Consider the following 18,489-nt stretch of genomic DNA (forward strand, 5'->3'; position numbering starts at 1 on the left):
GCGGTGGCAATCGAGCGTGCACAGCCTGTGTGAGCGCAAAATTGCAATTACGTATCCATACATTAGAGGTTGGTAAGTACCTGCCGACCTGGTCATATGGATACGTCAAAGATCGTAAAGGGGTTAAAAAAATGACATGGGGTTCTCCTATTTTTATAACTAGCTAAGTTAAAGCAGACAGCTGGGGCTTGTAATATTAGGCTGGGAAGTGGCATGGATATTGGCCCCTTCTCAGCTCAAAAAGACCAGCCGTCAGCCACCCCAGAAATGGCACATCCATTAGATGTGCTAACATTGACACTTAGCCTTGGCTCTTTCCGATTGCCCTGGCAATCGGGGTAATGGGTTTGTGGGGTTTGTGTCCACAGCTGTTGCTGTGCCAATGGGGCCAGAAGTGCTCAAAGCCTTAAAGCTTGTTGATTGGCTGTGCTGCAGCCTTCCAGTAAGCTTTATTAGGCTGATGAACCCGAACAGTAGAATGGACGTACAGTAAGAAGTCTAGGTGTTCAGTATGAGCCCTGAAATTTAGTGTTCTGGTTCGCTCATCTCTAGTAAACCATGCCAAGCGAGTGTGATTGATCTGCAGTACCTAACACTCACGTGGATGTCGCTATACAGTGTACTACAGTGAAACGGCCGTTTTCCTATTGCTCAGTTTATTCATTGGTCCTTGAGGGTTGTGGCCTTCATCAATTATTCACTTGTAGCCTAAACCTAGAAAAAACCTTTAACACTACACAAAAATAGTTATAAAACTCAAATTATACATTTTATTAAATAAAATAAGAAGAACAATTAAAAAACTCAAACCAACATTGTCCAAGCACAATACTCATATAAACCATTGAGAAGTTGACCTGCTCTCAATTTAATAGACAGTGCTGTCTGTAGTCTATAAGCCAACACGTGTTTTAATAAAGCCTTACTAATGTCAGCTGACTGTTCCTTCATGAAGGATACTGGAAGATAAAGAGGAATGTAAAGCAGCACAAGGACAAAAAAATATGGCCGCTTGAGTCAGAATTCACAGCACTGCATTCACATTTCAGTGGTTTAAAATGCAGACATTTTTAGGCAACCATCAGGTTGGGTTCTGCAAAATTGCAACCCGTGACGGATGAACCTTTTAGATTAATGAATTAGTCTGACAAGAAAACCATTCATCAGAATAAATGTCCTGAAAGAAAAGGCTCAAATATTGATAATAAAAACTTTACCCCTTACTACTTAGAAAGTCATATTAAAACACAATGTAACGTATCACGTTGATATATATTCAGTAATTGAATGTTCTAGGAAAGATTTATCCAGGAAAATGAAAAAAAACAACAAACATTAAAGGGAACCTGTCACCACGTTTTTGGAAGATGGGATAAAAATAGCGTTAAATAGGGGCAGAGGTGGGCGTTACATTAGTGTGTGTGTTATGCGTTTATTACCCACCTAAGTTGCCGAAATAACTTTGCAAAGTCTCCGTTTTCGCCTGTCAATCAGGCTGGTCAGGTCACATGGGCGTGGTGTCTTCACCCAGATTTGGCGTAGTTTTCCGTTGGTGGCGTAGTGGTGTGCGCATGCCCAAAGTCCGGAATCCTCTTCCAGGGGATTTAAAATAGCGCGGTGTTCGTTATTGCATTGGTGATCGGTGGGCGCGGCCATCTTCCTTTGGCCGCGCGTGCGCAGAAGCGGCGCTCTGCTGGCCGCGGCTTCAGGAAAATGGCCGCGGGATGCCGCGCGTGCGCAGATGGATATCGCGGCGGCCATTTTCCTGAAGCCGCGGCCAGCAGAGCGCCGCTTCTGCGCACGCGCGGCCAAAGGAAGATGGCCGCGCCCACCGATCACCAATGCAATAACGAACACCGCGCTATTTTAAATCCCCTGGAAGAGGATTCCGGACTTTGGGCATGCGCACACCACTACGCCACCAACGGAAAACTACGCCAAATCTGGGGGAAGACAACGCCCATGCGACCTGACCAGCCTGATTGACAGGCGAAAACGGAGACTTTGCAAAGTTATTTCGGCAACTTAGGTGGGTAATAAACGCATAACACACACACTAATGTAACGCCCACCTCTGCCCCTATTTAACGCTATTTTTATCCCATCTTCCAAAAACGTGGTGACAGGTTCCCTTTAATTTCTGTACGTTTACCATCCTTCTATTAATTAAAGAATGACAATAACTTTTTTGTTGACTATCTCATATCTAATTTCAAGCTAAATCATATCCATTTAACTGTCAGTCTCCATTCATCCATGAGTCCAACCATCCATCATCTAATCACATATATACAACTATCTACTTTGAAAAAAATAAAAAAGTCGTGTGTGAAAAATAGAAGTTTTGGCTCAAATACAAGATGTAGCAGACTAGTTTATTTCGGTATAACATATTAGCATAATTAGATAAATCAATAATTAAAGATCAATAATATTATATTTAATGATACAATAAAAATACAGTGATCTCCACTCGACATATACAGTCATGGCCAAAAGTGTTGGCACCCTTGAAATAATTCCAGAAAATGAAGTATTTCTCCCAGAAAATTATTGCACTTACACATGTTTTGTTATCCACATGATCGTTTCCTTTGCGTATATTGGAACAACACAAAAAACAGAGAAAAAAGGCAAATTGGTTATAATTTTGCATAAAACCTCCCAAAATGGGTGGTACAAAATTGTTGGCACCTTTACAAAATTGTGGGCAATAGTCCAGGATAGTCCAGATGGTGGATAAGCAGCCCCAATCAAGTTCTAACTAAATTAAAGCTGTCCTGCAGGCTCAGGGTGCATCAGTGCCAGTGTGAACTATGCATCGACATTTGAATAAAATGAAACACTATGGCAGGCAGGAGACCCAGGAGGACCCCATTGCTGACACAGAGACATAAAAAAGCTAGACTGCAGTTTGCCAAAATTTACATAAGCAACCCAAAATGTTTCTGGGAAAGCATCTTGTGGACAGATGAGACCAAGCAGCTTTCTACTGTTTACCAAAAACGGAATGAGGCATACAAAGAAAGGAACACAGTACCTACAGTCAAATATGGTGGAGGTTCAAAGATGTTTTGGGTTTGTTTTGCTGTCTCTGGCACGGTGTGCCTTGACTGTGTCCACGACATCATGAAACCTGAAGATTACCATAGGACTTTGGGTCGCATTATCGTGTCCAGAATGAGAAAGTTGGGTTTGCATCCTAAGTCAAGGATCTTCCAGCAGGACAATGACCTCAACATATTTCAAGAAGCACCCAGAAACGGATGGAAGAAAAGCACTGGAGAGTTCTGAAGTGGCCAAGTTTGGATCTAAATCCCATTGAACACCTGTGGAGAGATCTTAATATTTCTGTTGGGAGAAGGCTCCCTTCAAATATGAGAGACCAGGAGCAGTTTGCAGAAGAAGAGTGGTCCAAAATTCCAGTTGAGAGGTGTAAGAGTATGTGCACATGTTGCAGATTTGCGCAGATTCTGCATCTCTTGGCAGAAAACACAGGTAAAAATCTGCGTGGATTTGATGTGTTTTTGATGCGGAATTTCATGCGCATTTGTATGCGTTTTTGTAAGCTAAATAAAGATCTATTATTTAACAAAAAAAAAGAATTGTGATGTTATTGCGGTGCCCCAGTGTCCTGGTAGTCGCAGTGATGTCATTATCCTTTCAGGGGAGAAGTGATGTCATGTCATATTCAGGTATTACATGCATGCAACATGTTCACACTCCAGACCAGAAGGGGGAGCTCTAAGCCTGTTTAGGGTGAACTCCCCTATTTACATCCTGATCTGGAGGGAAAGGAGTTCAGTTCCTGTCAGGCAGACAGAAGAAGTGGAGCTCTGCTGGCCTGAAGTGCTGCAACTCCTGGAAAAAGACACAAAAAGGTGAACATACTGCAGAGAGTGTGCAGGAAAGCAGAGCACAGGAGAGGAATATCAGAGGGAGATCAGCCAGGAACAAGCTGCTCCTTTCTGAGGTGCAGAAGGCGGTAGCCAGGAACACCGAGGGAGCAACTGTGTCTAAGCCTTGCTCCAGAGACCGGCAGGACAGTCAATTCCAAGTTGGCTGCCCGACCTTAATACCTAAGAAGACACGGTGGCAAATTGTGGGGGTCGGGGCGTCTCTAGGGTCCCTACAAACAAGCCCCAGGCTATCCCAGTCATACGGGTTGTCCTATCCATACCATCTGGGGGACAGAGAGGAAGAAATAACAACATCTAGAACATCTACAAGAGTTGTGAGGACCTTACCGAGAAGCTCAGCAGGGAGGTACTAAAAACACACAGGCGCTAGTAGGAAGGCTACTGATTTCCACCTGGATAAGGGGACTCTGGATTTGCCTTCATACTGTCCGGACACTGCCTGCCCTGTCATCTGGTGCTCCGGGCTGAGGATACCATCTGAAGTCTTCAGTAAACAAGGTAAAAGACTGCAACCCTGTCTCCTCGTTCTTTATTGCACCTTGCCCATATATAAACTCTTTTACTGGACACCCCTGAGGGCATCGGACCAGGTCAGCCACCGTGACATCTCCCGAACTGCAGGACCCGGTACCGAGTACCCCATTGCCCTACACTGGGGGCGATCCATTATTTCTTGTCCAACCTCTTCATTTACATACTCCATTGAAGAATAATGTTTACACACACAGATAGATTAGATATATCTATAGATAGATAATAATAGATAGATGATAGATAATAGATAGATCTATGGATAGATATTAGGTAGATAACAGATAGATAGTTCTATAGATAGATAATAGATAGATATGGGATGGATAGATAGATAGATAGATAGATAGATAGATAGATAGATAGATAGATAGATAGATGATAGATCTATAGATAGATAGAAATATAGATATATAGATAGATAGAAATATAGATAGATACACTGCATCTATAGATAGATAGATAGATAAATACCAAGCCCGATGTTTAGTAATAAACATAATAAAATGGTACATAGAGAGTTAAATAAAGACACACACACAAAATCTGTATTAGGCCAGGTTCACACTTGCGAGAAATTCACACGAGTCTCGCACCTCAATACCCGGCACTGCCACCTGCACTCGGACCGGAGCGTTCATATGCATAGAAATACATGCAGCCACACGCTTCGGTGCCAAGTGCTGTTGGCAGTGCCAGGTATTGAGGTGCGAGACTCTTGTGAGTTTCTCGCAAGTTAAACGCAATATCTGTTTAATTTAAAAAAAATAATTGAAAAAAAAATGTTGTTGGCTCCCACACAATTTTCTGCTCCAGAGAGGGAAAGCCAGCGACTGGGGGCCGATGTTTATAGCCTGGGAAGGGGTTAATACCCATGAATCTTCCCAGGCTATGAATATCAGCCTGCAGCTGTATATTTAGCCTTTACTGGCTATTAAAATAGGGGGACCCCCCAAAAACAACAACATGGGGTCCCCCTATAATTAATAGCCAGAAAGGGCTATGCAGACAGCTGCGGGCTGATATTGATAGCCTAGGAAGGGACAATGGTTATTGGCCCCCCTGGCTACAAACACCAGCACACAGCCGCCCCAGAAATGGCGCATCTGTAAGATGCTCCAATTACGACCCTTAGCCTCTCTCTTCCCAGTGCCCTGTAGCTGTGGCATATGGGGTAATGGGGGGGTTAATGTCACCTTTGTATTGTAAGGTGACATCAGGCTGGCTTAGTAATGGAGAGGTGTCAATAAGACACCTATCTATTACTACTCCTATAGATATGACAGTGTTAAACACACAGCCAGAAAAAAAATCTTTTAATTAAATAAAACACTAAACACAGTTTTGCCATCTTTATTGTTATGCCTAATCCATGCAATGCCCTCAATCTCCTGCAAAAAAATAAAAATAAACCAACCAACACAAATACTCCCTGGTCTGATGCAGTCCATTTAAAAACGAGTGTCCCACTATGATCTCCCCTATAGAGCAGTCACATCAGGAGATGTGATCGCTCTGCAGGGCCTCCAGTGACACACTGACAGGAGACAATGGCTCCTGCAGTGTTATCACTGAGGGTTCAATGCTCTCACTTTACGGCACTGCTGCATGAGAATTTTCCCACGCAGCGGTGCTGCAAGTGACAGTATGAACTCCGCTGAACTCACGGCGGTGGAGGGATACAGTGCAGAGGATTACCTCCTGCCATTTGTTCACCGGAGCCCCTGAAGAGCGGTTACATCTGCTGATGTGACAGCTCTCCACTCGGTATTAAATGGATTACATCGGATCAGATAGTATATGGTGGTTTACTATTTTATTAGGTGATTGGTGAGTATATACTGTATATTGTATGTGCTGTATATGTGTGCATGTTTGTTTGTTTTTTTTACACTTGAACACAGTAGCCAGATCATGGGACTACTACTGTCCCATCATCCGGCTAGCTGTCACTGTAGCAGGCATAGCCGGATGGGACTAGTAGTCCCATCGGATGATGCCTGCCTATATACAGACACACAGCCCCACACACACATAGATACACACAAACACCTGCACACAGACACGCACATCTCCGCACACACACAGTCTCCGCCCACACTCCTCCCACACACTCTTCCTCCTCCTGATCTGCAACGTTTCTCGCAGGCAACTCCGCAGCAAAACCGCAGATCTTTTTAAACCTGCGGTTTTGCTGCGGATTTGACTGAATCAATGGAAGTCAATGGGTGCAGAAACGCTGCAGATCTGCAAAAATAATTGTCATGCTCTGGAAAATAAAATGCTGTGAATCCGCGTGAATTTTCCACAGCATGTGCACAACAATTGTCAATTTCCCATTGACTAACATTGCTTGTGCACTACACTGCGGATTAGATGCAATTCCGCGCGTCCAAAAACGTTGCGGAAACTGATCAAAATCCGCAATTTGTGCACACAGCCTAAGAAGCTTGTTGATGGTTATAGGAAAAGATTAATTGCAGTTGTTTATTCCAAAGCATATGCAGCCAAATATTAAGTTGAGGGGTCAACAATTTTGTCCAGCCCACTTTTGGGGTTTGGTGTGAAATTACACTGACGAGCAAAAGGGTAGCAATATTTTTAACTTTTGAAATTTAGGCTTCATATCTCACCATTCACTACTGCTTCTAACATGAGACTGCCATCATTTTATAGATGATCATCTTGGATATTTCATACTTAAATTTGATTTGCAACTGTTTAGCATATGATTAGTTATGTAGATACTTGTTATGTCACTGCATTGTTACGGTTTTCATCTATGGTGCTCTCAATGCTGAGCTATATGTGAGTATACAAGATGAATTAGGCTATGTGCCCACGTTGCGGAATGTTTGCAAAACCGGACTCCTTTAGCAGGAAATCCGCTCGTGTTTTTTCGCATTTGTTTCTCATGTTTTTTTCTGGAGCGTCCCAATACAATTATATAGCGGCCAAATCGCCAAAATTCCGCAAAATTAATGAACATGCTGCGTTTTTTTCCGCAATGCTTTTTTTTTTTTTTTTTGCGGAATAAAACGCAGCATGGGCACAACAATGCGGAATTCCATTAAAAATAATGGGATGCATTTTGTAAGCGTTTTTTAAGCGTTTTCACCACGAAAAAACGTGAAAAAAAACACAACGTGTGCGCATAGCCTCACTTTGTGCACTCAAGTACTATGGGTATGAAAAGGACAACAACACGAAGCATACATTGAGATTGCTGAAGAAATGGTTTAATGACAATGAAGTAAAGGTGCTGGATTGGCCTCCACAGTCCCCAGTCCTCAACCGATTCAAACACTTGTGGGTAGAATTGAAGAAACAACTGTGTACACACCAAAGTGAGTAAACCAGTATGCACCAACTTTGGGAACGTGTAGAAAAGACCGGAAATTTCAGTCAACACATGTTTGAATCTGACTGAGAGCATGACCTGAAGGATACAGGCATAAAATTTAGATCTTTAGGAGCAAAACAGTGACATGACAAGAATCTGCATAACTAACCCTATACTAAATAGTTGCAAGTCAAATTAAAGCCTGAGATATCCAAGATGATTCTCTATAAAACAATGGCAGTCTGAAGTTCAAAGCAGAAGTGGATAATGAGATATGGAGCCTGAAAGTCAAAGGTTCAAAACATTGTTACCCTTTTACTCATCAGTGTAAGTCCAATTTGCCTTTTATTCTCTAGGTTTTTGTGTCGTTGTAAGACACACAGAGGAAATAAACGTGTATAACAAAATGTGTAATTGCAATAATTTTCTAGATGCGGTGACCTCCGGGAAAATGGCCGCTGCTCAGATTCAGATCTGAATCTGAGCATGCGCCGCCCCCAGCGGCCATTTTCCCAGAGGCCACCGCATCGCAGCCTCCGGGAAAATGGCCGCTGCTCAGATTCAGATCTCGTCTCCCGAGATCTCGGGAGACGAGATCTGAATCTGAGCAGCGGCCATTTTCCCGGAGGCCACCGCATCAGAGCAACGGGGCTGCCAGTGCCTCCGGGCCTGGAGGAGATGCCAGAGGAGCCCCGACGCTGCAAGAAGATGCGCCGCCGCCGCCCCACAGCACACACGGCACGAAGATGCGCCACCGCCCCACAGCACAGAGCACCCACGGCAGGAAGAGGAGCTGCTGCTCCCAGCACAGAGACCCCCACGCTGCCGCAATGAGGTAATGGGGGATATACTCCACTCACACTTTACTGTGAGATGCCCCCTCTCTTCGTCATCGGGACCACTCCCCACGCCAAAAGGCACATATTCACCGGCCCTATAAGATGACATACGGCGTATAAGAAGACCCCCGACTTTTAAGAAGATTTTATATTTTAACTGGAAAAGTTGGGGGGTCGTCTTATACGCCCAGTCGTCTTATATGCCGGAAAATACGGTATATGAAAATCATACAATTCATCATAGGTAGCATCCCAAAGAAAGATGTCATCTATGTACCATCACCACCTCAATATCTGCACGAAGTGATCGCAGGCATAGATGAAATCCTCCTTGATTACCTCCATTACAATATTAGTATATGCGGTTGTAAGAATCCTCATCAGGACGTGAATACAGCACCAAGCACAAAATAATAATGTCACCTCATTGTATCTGTTTGTATGATCAATTGCACTGCATGAATTGAAATATGCTAAAAGTAATGCTTTACTGGTTAAACTACCATGAATATTTTGCTCTTGTTTCTGTATATAGTCATATTATCATCACAAGCAAAATGTATTTTTGTCATTTTTGTATTACATTTCCAGCTTCATTAACAGCAAAGGTAAGATTATTGTTTGGTAAACTACAATGAACCACAAATTATTACAAATAAAAACTATAATTATTACAATTGAGCAAAAAGATTCATGCTGTTCTGGTCCAGCATCCAATCTATATCATGATGTTGCAATGTGACGGATATCAAGACTGCAAGTAACTAGGCCTCATGCAATGTCATGATACCATGGGTCCTAGTAAGCGCAAAAAGATAGAATTATCGGGTCGAGAATGTCGGTCACAGAATGAAGGTTGCCTTGGTCCAATTGTAACAGAAGACATTGCAGGGCATCACAAATATTTTTTACTCATCTCTAACAGCTAGGTAGAATTACCTTTTTTTTCCACCATTCTAATCTTTTTTGTATTTCCAGTCTATGTAATAAGATGATATAAATGAAATGTCAATATCTAGCCTGTTCATGTCTATTCAGATTGTGGACGTCGCCCTGCAGCGCGAATGAACAAGAGGATACTTGGTGGCAGAACCAGTCGACCCGGTAGATGGCCATGGCAATGCTCTTTACAGAGTGAACCTAGTGGGCACATTTGCGGCTGTGTCCTTATAGGGAAAAAATGGGTATTAACAGTGGCACATTGCTTTGAAGGGTGAGTTTTTAATTACTTACAAATAGAGCATTTTATTATATAGTTACATAATAGGTTAAAAAATGGCTTAGCTGGTCATGTAGCTGATGTAAACCTGTAGATCTTTTACAGATCATTTTTTTCTGTGCTAAAAGATATCTTCTTGTTATAGTGGATTCAATATACACATTCTTTTTTTTATTTTTCCTACCCTAGTTAAAGAGGACTTTTCACCAGTTTTTGCATGTGAAACTGGCCACATCATGGAATAGTGGCTGCAGAGCAGAATGAAGCACAGTTTTTATTTTTTATTATCTCATATATATTGCAAAGATATTATCTAGTAGAGTTGATATGCCGAATTTTGCTAAGACCAAGGTGGCGTGAATAGAGAGTCCTCTCTGGAAGTGGTTACTTTTGCCATGCATGATGACCAATCATAAGCAGGACTCCCCCCCCCCCCCCCCCTTCCCGAAAAGGTCAGAACCAGCTTTCTCGGTTTCTCTGTAGTAGATAAGTAATGACACACAGCCCCGCTCTTCTCACTGATCTCACTGCCAGTATGACTACGAGCAGGGGAGGGGAGTAGTGCAGAGTTGTGTGTTATTACAAGCACCACTTGCAGCTCTCATTTCACAGCAGTTTACAAAAAGAGGAGTACAGCAGAGCTGTGTGTCTTTAAAAACCCCTTTTGAAGCTCTTCTCTCAGCACTCAGTGCATAGAAGAGGAGTAGAGCAGTACGGGTTGTAATTTTGAAACACTTCTTGCAGCTCTCATTTCACAGCAGTCATTGTGGTAGTAAGGGATGTAGAGCAGAGCTCATAGCACTGTGAAGGGAGAGCTGCAAGAGGTGTTTGTAATGGCATACAGCTCTGCACTACTCCCCTCCCAAACTTGTAATCACAGTAGGGTTTGGCCATGAGGTCATTACATGTCTCACACAGAGAAAGCTAGGTCTGACCATTTCTGTGGGTGTCTTCTTTCTATTTTTCCCCCATGATGTCAATTGTTGTGATTGGTTAACATCATGCAAGGAAAAAAAGTAACCGCCCTAAAAAAGAATCTCTGCAAGCGCAAAACCACTGCAAAAATTAGCATATAAATTTTACTAGTAAATATCTCCACAATGGAGTTTTATTCAGATCGGCAGCCACTATTCCTTTATGTGACCATTTTAACATATTCATACTGGTGAAAGATCCCATATAATTTATATCCTAAAATTAAAAGAACTTTTATATTGACTGTTCATTTATGGAGGGTGATGCTATAGACCAGGGGTCTCCAACCTGTAGCCACATGTGGCTCTCAGTCCCATGAATTACTGTCTGCCTGGCTTGGTGCATTAGCTACAGCTCTAGCAAATGAGTATGAAGAGTACATCTCAAAATAGTGAATTACGTGAGTAGCCCCACGCAGAAGAGCAGATCTGGATGCACATATACTGGTCTTAGGGGTTTAGAGATACATTTAAGTATGGCGCACTGGAGACCGGATGATACTACCTGTCAGAGTTGGTGCTTGAAGCTGGATCCGACAGTGTGTTGAGAGTGCTTGATGGGAGAATACTGTGGGAACCCCTGGATCTTGATATTCTGCTTTAGAGTAATTTTTGTGGAAAAGCTTTGGTTATCATTCTACCAGTAATGGGGGCTTTGGTTGCCACTACTGTGAGGGTGGAGGGAGATGGATGTGACTAGTGAGTCTTGACTATCTCTCAGAGCTGTATGTGGTTCTCCAGGTCAAAAAGGTTGGAGACCACTGCTATAGACAATGGGCCCCTTTACAGCTCTTCATGAAAGATATTTTGCTAAATTTCTGATTCAAATTCTACTGGTGAACCATGGAAGCTGTTGTGAGTTTAAATGGTCACTATATTCAGACAACTTAATCTCATTTGTCCGGTAATATGAAAGATAGACAATCTACCAGTTACTTTATTCATAAATGATGTTGTCCTGTCACCAACAAATCACTCCACAGTGTCTGCCAATTTCTGCTCGACCCATTGTCCAATGTCTATTGTAAAGTGAAATCTGCAGGAAAGACACAGATTACGGATAGTGGAGGCAGGATATTATGTCTCTGTTCCTTCTCTCCTGTCTGTCAAACTCCATACAGGCATAACACACGAGAGTAGTGCTGGCTAGTGAGTGAGGAAAAGTAAGTCTCTAGACCTATAACGCCTACAGACTGCTGTAGAAGTGGAAATGTGCACTCAAATGGAGTGAATGGCAGATAACAGAGCTTCACGATACGGAAAGTTCCAATGGATGACATATTTGACAATTTTTTGCAACATTGCAAGAATACAGCATTTTAGTTTGTAATATATAATAAATAAAGATCAGTTAATTTCCTGCAGAAAAAATCCAGGTGGTTTATTGATGATAATCCAGGACAATTTAGTGGTTTTTGCAGCAAATTTCACTACATAGTCAGCTTGTTAAAGACCTGAAACATGCCTTCAGGAGTTTTCACAACTATAGCCTAATAAATTGTTCTGTCTTATGTGTTTTTGATGCAAGGTTTAGTTATCTTAGTATAAGCGGATTCCCATATAATATAAAATAACTTTTATTTCCTTCTAGTTAAAAAAGTGCAGACATAGTGCTAACAAAAAGTGCAAGGTGCATAAGTACAACAAAAAATCGAATATAAAAACGCATAAGCATATCACCGCCAAGAGATAATATCCTGTCCCAAAATTAGACAAACTGGTATCTCATACAAATCCACAATGCGCCAGAGTCTATAGAACCATGACCCTAAATATATAGACGCTCCAGATCTGCACAAATATGGTAAGGTGGGGTAGCGTACCAAAATTAATTGAGGTTTAAATGCCTCTAGATACACACCGTAACATTATGTACATATTCTTACCAAAAAAGGCGGTGTATTCCTATTTTAATGCTCATATACAGGCAGGGACAATATGGCCATGTAAATTCCCTTAGTATGCAGACATTTCATGCCTAAATCTATACTTGTCACATGTGTATATTCAAATGTTTTACTCATCTGTCTTCTGCCGGTCATCATCTGGACACGGTGCAGTTCTGAGTTATAGTGGCCCGTCAGGGCGGCTTACTACTTTCAACCGCATCATTCCCTCTGGGTCCACCTTGCTGAAAAGTGCCTCCCAACGCGTTTCATATGGATAATAATCATCAGGGGATTGTGTCACCTTTACGCATACTAGATGAGCATATCGCTAAGGCAGTCCATCTACCGCCTCTTTTTATATGTTACTCACCGGCGTTTGCAACCTCATGCTTCCGGACGCTGAGAGCCTCACTTCCGGTGTACCCATATTAATGCACCCTAGATTCATGGAACGCACCTTCGTTCCGGACACTTAGACGTCGGCACAAAATGCCGTAACGTCATATCCGCTCCGGTGGGCGGGCATTGCCCTTGTATGCCGCCCACTCAGTCGTGCGTCCCAGCGCTTTGTGCTCTCTTCAGTACAAGGAAGGGGACAACTGTCACTCAAACCTATCCTGTACTGCTATGGATACAGGGAGCATATTTTGCATTTGTTCAGAACAGTATAATTTTCATGAATTATGCATAATGCGCACAGCTACATACACAGTAGGGGATGAATGTATCAATTTCCATTAAATGCTGTGAATTATTATAGCAATCATTGGGCTATTCTGCATTGTAGGAGCATATGACTTCTTTTGTGAAGGTCGGTTTGTATTTATTGCCTTTCACAGGACATTTCAGTAATTGCTGTTCTGAGAACAATATTACAAGCTATATTACACAGCAAGAGGATATATTTTCTTCTATTTGATCTATTTTTCCACTTCTTTTAAAACTAATAGTAACTTAGTAAATTAGGTAAAAGCTGACAGCGTTATTAGGTAATAAAACCAGTTGATAAGAGCTATGAAGCTCAATAGGAAGGCATTTGTTAAAGGCTAATGTTTCATAAGAAATTCCAGGGAATGGTTCTAATGACTTCATGATCTCTTTCCACAGGGAGCCATATAGAATGACAATTCGCCAATCTAGATTATTGCTCTTCTCCCTTTTAATAAGTCTGTAAGTGGCTCCCCTGTACAGCTCCAGTTAACAGAAATAAGTTATACAGTAGATATAGAAAATGTTGTCAAGAAACACGCGCAAACATTAGAAAAATACAGTTCATTGTAACGTGCTCTTTAGTTATGACTGCAAAGCAGATTGTGTTTCCATCTGTGACATTATTCATTTTAGCACATTTATAGGTGGAATGTCTTTTATTTGCTGTTGGTGCATCTTTACTCTATAAAGGGACAACTCTACGCAGTGTGATGGAAGACCAATTCATGGCAAAAATGTAAAACACGCTGATGTCCGAGCCCAAACATCTGGACTGAAAGAGAAACACATAAATGATTGAGAATTCTTTTTTTTCTCCCCACTAGATTTGATTTAACATTTGCAACACATTAATACTCTAATGGGGTTGTCCACAAGACGAAGCTTGCCCAGGTGCCCAATTAGGGTATGTGGACACAAAAAGGGGGCAAAGATTAGCATTGATCTTTGTTGTATATGGTTGCCCATTCATTTTAGTGGCCAGCATGTAAAATTACATTTCCGTTTCCACTTCCTAGCTAGCCACATCTTCTGGTGACTGATATTAAATCTTGTGGTTTCAGAAGACAGATAAGATTCAGTTAAAAATACCGGTAGATACAATTGTCAAACAGATTTGTCAAGGTTTATAGCTTACTCCATTGGCCACCCACCATGGCACAGCGATAACAGGAGCTGAGCCTTTGCCATCTGCAGCTGGTGTTTGCTACTGCAAATTCAAGGATAGTAGTCACTTCCAATTGTAGCCAGTGTTGGACTGGGTTTGCAAAGGCCCACAAGTAACAATGATTTTTGGAGCCCACTGTTCAGCTACATGCAAAATTAACCTGACCCTAGTACACAAATTTATTTTTGCTTCTATGTAATATTAATTTGCAGTATACATATACTGCTGTTTGCGGGACCACCGCTCCCGCAGAGCAGTATATATATGGCACATGTCAGGAAGGGGTTAAAACAGAAATGTACTTTCAACAAACTTTGCGCAAATCTATAGTACAGGCGATTAGAAGAAACTTTGCAATGTATCTGATAAGTGGGAGAAGGAAGCAGATTTCTCTGATAAGACATTGATTCCCCTCCTCCTGGACTCATCATCTAGTGTGAAAAAGCTACTCAAGTCCATCTTGCTCATAGCAGATGGACTGCTGGTGTCATGTGACCAAGCCCATTATTCTCTATGGAGATGGGGAGGGGAGGAGGAGTGTGCAGCAGGGAAGGTATTGTATGTATTAAACAGTATAACAGCACCATTATGCCCATACCTTTAATTTAATATGTATAATCCTGATGACAGGTTCTCTTAAAATAGTGTAGTGCAGCGGTGTTCACACAGTGTGATAAAGAGGTAGTGAACCAAGAGCGTTCAACATAAAATGTCTTTATTTTAAAAACTCACAAAGTAAGGTAAACGTTGTCCTCTGGATCACAGCCGGGTCATCCAAACAGTCCGTATCAAAAACTATTGCCATGGGCAACTGCACCGCCGTATTCTTCTTGGGTGCATCAGAAGCCTTGTTTTCCTGGGCTCTGTGTTATCCTCACATAGGCAAGTATTGCATAGAGCCTTCTGCTCTGCCTACAAAACACTGACACCATCAAGACAAAACTGAGAGTTTAAATGGGAGTCGTGGACATAGAGCCACTCCTAAAACCCAGAGTGGAGGGAGAGATTCGCCCCATTATCAAACCTGCAAATCTCCCGAAACTAAAAGCCCATGTCGGGTATTCCTAAAAATCTAACTTGGTCAAATAGTTTGACCAAATCCACACTCGCTTTTATTCTGCTTTGTAACTACAGGTGTAGCTGTCATTACAATGCACTCCAGTGGGTTCAGTATACCTCTATACGCATCCTAGGGGATACATAACAGCCCTCGCCTATGACTCCTCTCACTGCCTCACAGTAGTTAAACATTTCTATTACTCATAATTAACAGGAAAATGAGACATTTTAACTAACGTCAAGACGTGACAAGTCATAAAACTTTATTCGGTAATGGCCTTTACTTTTTACTTTGCTTTTATTAGTAAAATCTAAAAGCCTCTTTATAAATCATGGTTATAGTCACATACCTCAATGTTATACATCTTGTAAATTAAAATGCAACAGAAAGACAGCAGATAATAAATTTAAAAAATCTGCAAGAAGGTATTCATTATTACAAGTAATATTTCCTAATTTTTAAGATATAATCCTTTTATTTTGGATTTGTTGACTTACACACTTGATTAAGCATGTATGTATATTTCAGTAAGAAATAGGAAACTGCTTCTACCATCTCTGGGGTGGTTTATCTTCCAGAGAAACAAAAAATATTGTCCTACCATGTTAGCTTAGAAATCTATGTCGTGGTAAATAATCTTGTGGCAAAAAAAAGCACAAAAGTGAATATAGTAGAGTATACCTTGATTGGAAAAGCAGAAAAAAAATATTTTTCTTTCTGATCACAGCTGTTTCTTCACTAAGCAAGTTACTTTTTTTTCGGGTTAGCCAATAAAAGTATGACTTATCATTTTTCTTCTGTTTTTGTCTTTTTTTTACTTAAAAGTATTTAACATTACTTTTGGAGAAACCAAAACATCAACGGCGTGTGACAGCAGAAATGTCTAGGCGATGGCCAGTGGAACCTCTCTTACCTTCCAATCTCTTGTGTTCTCCCCCCAAGACCTTGAAGAAATACCGAGCCATTCCTGATTCTGAGAATTCTGAGAACTCCCAAAGATCTCTAACACCACAGAACACATGGGCTCAGTTTATTTTCAACGTTTTTAAGTTGAAACAAAATATATGAAAAATGCAAGTTGGTCTTGTAAATCTCAAATTGCAAAGCAGAAAATAACACTCCCCGACACAATCTTAATATATACTTACCTTGTAATGTCTTCACACCAGATGTGTCCGGATCCCAGAATTCCAAGAGGCGGAAGTTCACCGACCTCCATATTGGGACACCCAAGTTATTGGTGTCTCAATATGGAAACTGCTGGTGGTACCAGCCTCTTGCATGATACTACCAGCGGAACACCACACACACAGACACACACACTGTATACACCGTAGCACCACACACACACAAACACACACTGTATATGCCGTACGCAAAACACACACACACACTGTATACACCATTCTCAGCCTCTTGTTTGGTTCCACCAGCAGAACACTGTCGCGAACACGCTGCCTCTGGGATCAGCCGAATGATTCACTGACCGCCACCATCTTTGTACAGGAGGAGTGCATAGCACATGGGGTAAACAGGTCAAAGAAGAGAGCACAGACGGGAGAACTCAGCACATGGGGAAAGAGAGAGTGGATAGGTGGGTGAGCACATGGGGGGAGAGATTCTCAACGCTGCAAAGCCTGCCCCCATTGTGCCATTACCGCCCTCCCGATGCGATAGCATCAGGCCTCCATCTACACTATGTTCCAAATTATTATGCAAATTACATTTTTATCGGATTTTCCTAAATGGTCAGTGCAAATGACAGTCAGTCTAATAAAAGTAATCACCCATTAGAGTATACATCGAATTTTATTGAAAAAAACTCCCAATGATAACAGTATAATCTCCAAAATGAATAAAAACTCAAAATGCACTGTTCCAAATTATTAGGCACAGTAGAATTTCTAAACATTTGATATGTTTTAAAGAACTGAAAATGCTCATTTGTGGAATTTGCAGCATTAGGAGGTCACATTCACTGAACAAAAAAGCTCTTTAAGGCCAAAACATCGTAACAGGCCAAGTTACATGTTACCATAGGAACCCTTCTTTGATATCACCTTCACAATTCTTGCATTCATTGAACTTGTGAGTTTTTGGAGAGTTTCTGCTTGTATTTCTTTGCATGAAGTCAGAATAGCCTCCCAGAGCTGCTGTTTTGATGTGAACTGCCTCCCACCCTCATAGATCTTTTGCTTTATGATACTCCAAAGGTTATCCATAGGGTTGAGGTCAGGGGAAGATGGTGGCCACACCATGAGTTTATCTCCTTTTATGCCCATAGCAGCCAATGACTCAGAGGTATTCTTTGCAGCATGAGATGGTGCATTGTCAGCATGAAGATGATTTTGCTCCTGAAGGCACATTTCTGCTTTTTAGACCATGGAAGAAAGTTGTCAGTCAGAAACTCTATATACTTTGCAGAGGTCATTTTCACACCTTCAGGAACCTTAAAGGGCTCCACCAGCTGTTTCTCCATGATTCCAGCCCAAAACATGACTCCTCCACCTCCTTGCTGACGTTGCAGCCTTGTTGGGACATGGTGGCCATCCACCAACCATCCACTACTCCATCCATCTGGACCATCCATGGTTGCTCAACACTTATCAGTAAACAAGACTGTTTGGAAATTAGTCTTCATGTATGTGTGGGCCCAATACAACCATTTCTGCTTGTGAACACTGTTTAAGGGTGGCCGAATAGTAGGTTTATGCATCACAGCAAGCCTTTGAAGGAGCCTACACCTTGAAGTTCGAGGGACTCCAGAGGCACCAGCAGCTTCAAATATCTGTTTGCTGCTTTGTAATGGCTTTTTAGCAGCCACTCTCTTAATCCGAT

At 41.8% G+C, this 18,489-nt stretch overlaps 1 protein-coding gene across 2 annotated transcripts in view; it reads left to right on the forward strand.

Annotated features, from left to right (window-relative positions):
• Nucleotides 1–18,489, forward strand: part of CORIN (corin, serine peptidase) — a 450,167-nt gene that overhangs the window by 413,351 nt on the left and 18,327 nt on the right. For both annotated transcript variants that reach the window (XM_077279814.1, XM_077279815.1), the window contains exon 19: nt 9,672–9,846. In XM_077279814.1, coding sequence (XP_077135929.1) covers nt 9,672–9,846 — 175 coding nt within the window. The remainder of the gene's footprint in view (nt 1–9,671; nt 9,847–18,489) is intronic.

The sequence above is a fragment of the Ranitomeya variabilis genome, chromosome 1 (assembly GCF_051348905.1).
Source record: "Ranitomeya variabilis isolate aRanVar5 chromosome 1, aRanVar5.hap1, whole genome shotgun sequence".
Taxonomy (NCBI): domain Eukaryota; kingdom Metazoa; phylum Chordata; class Amphibia; order Anura; family Dendrobatidae; genus Ranitomeya; species Ranitomeya variabilis.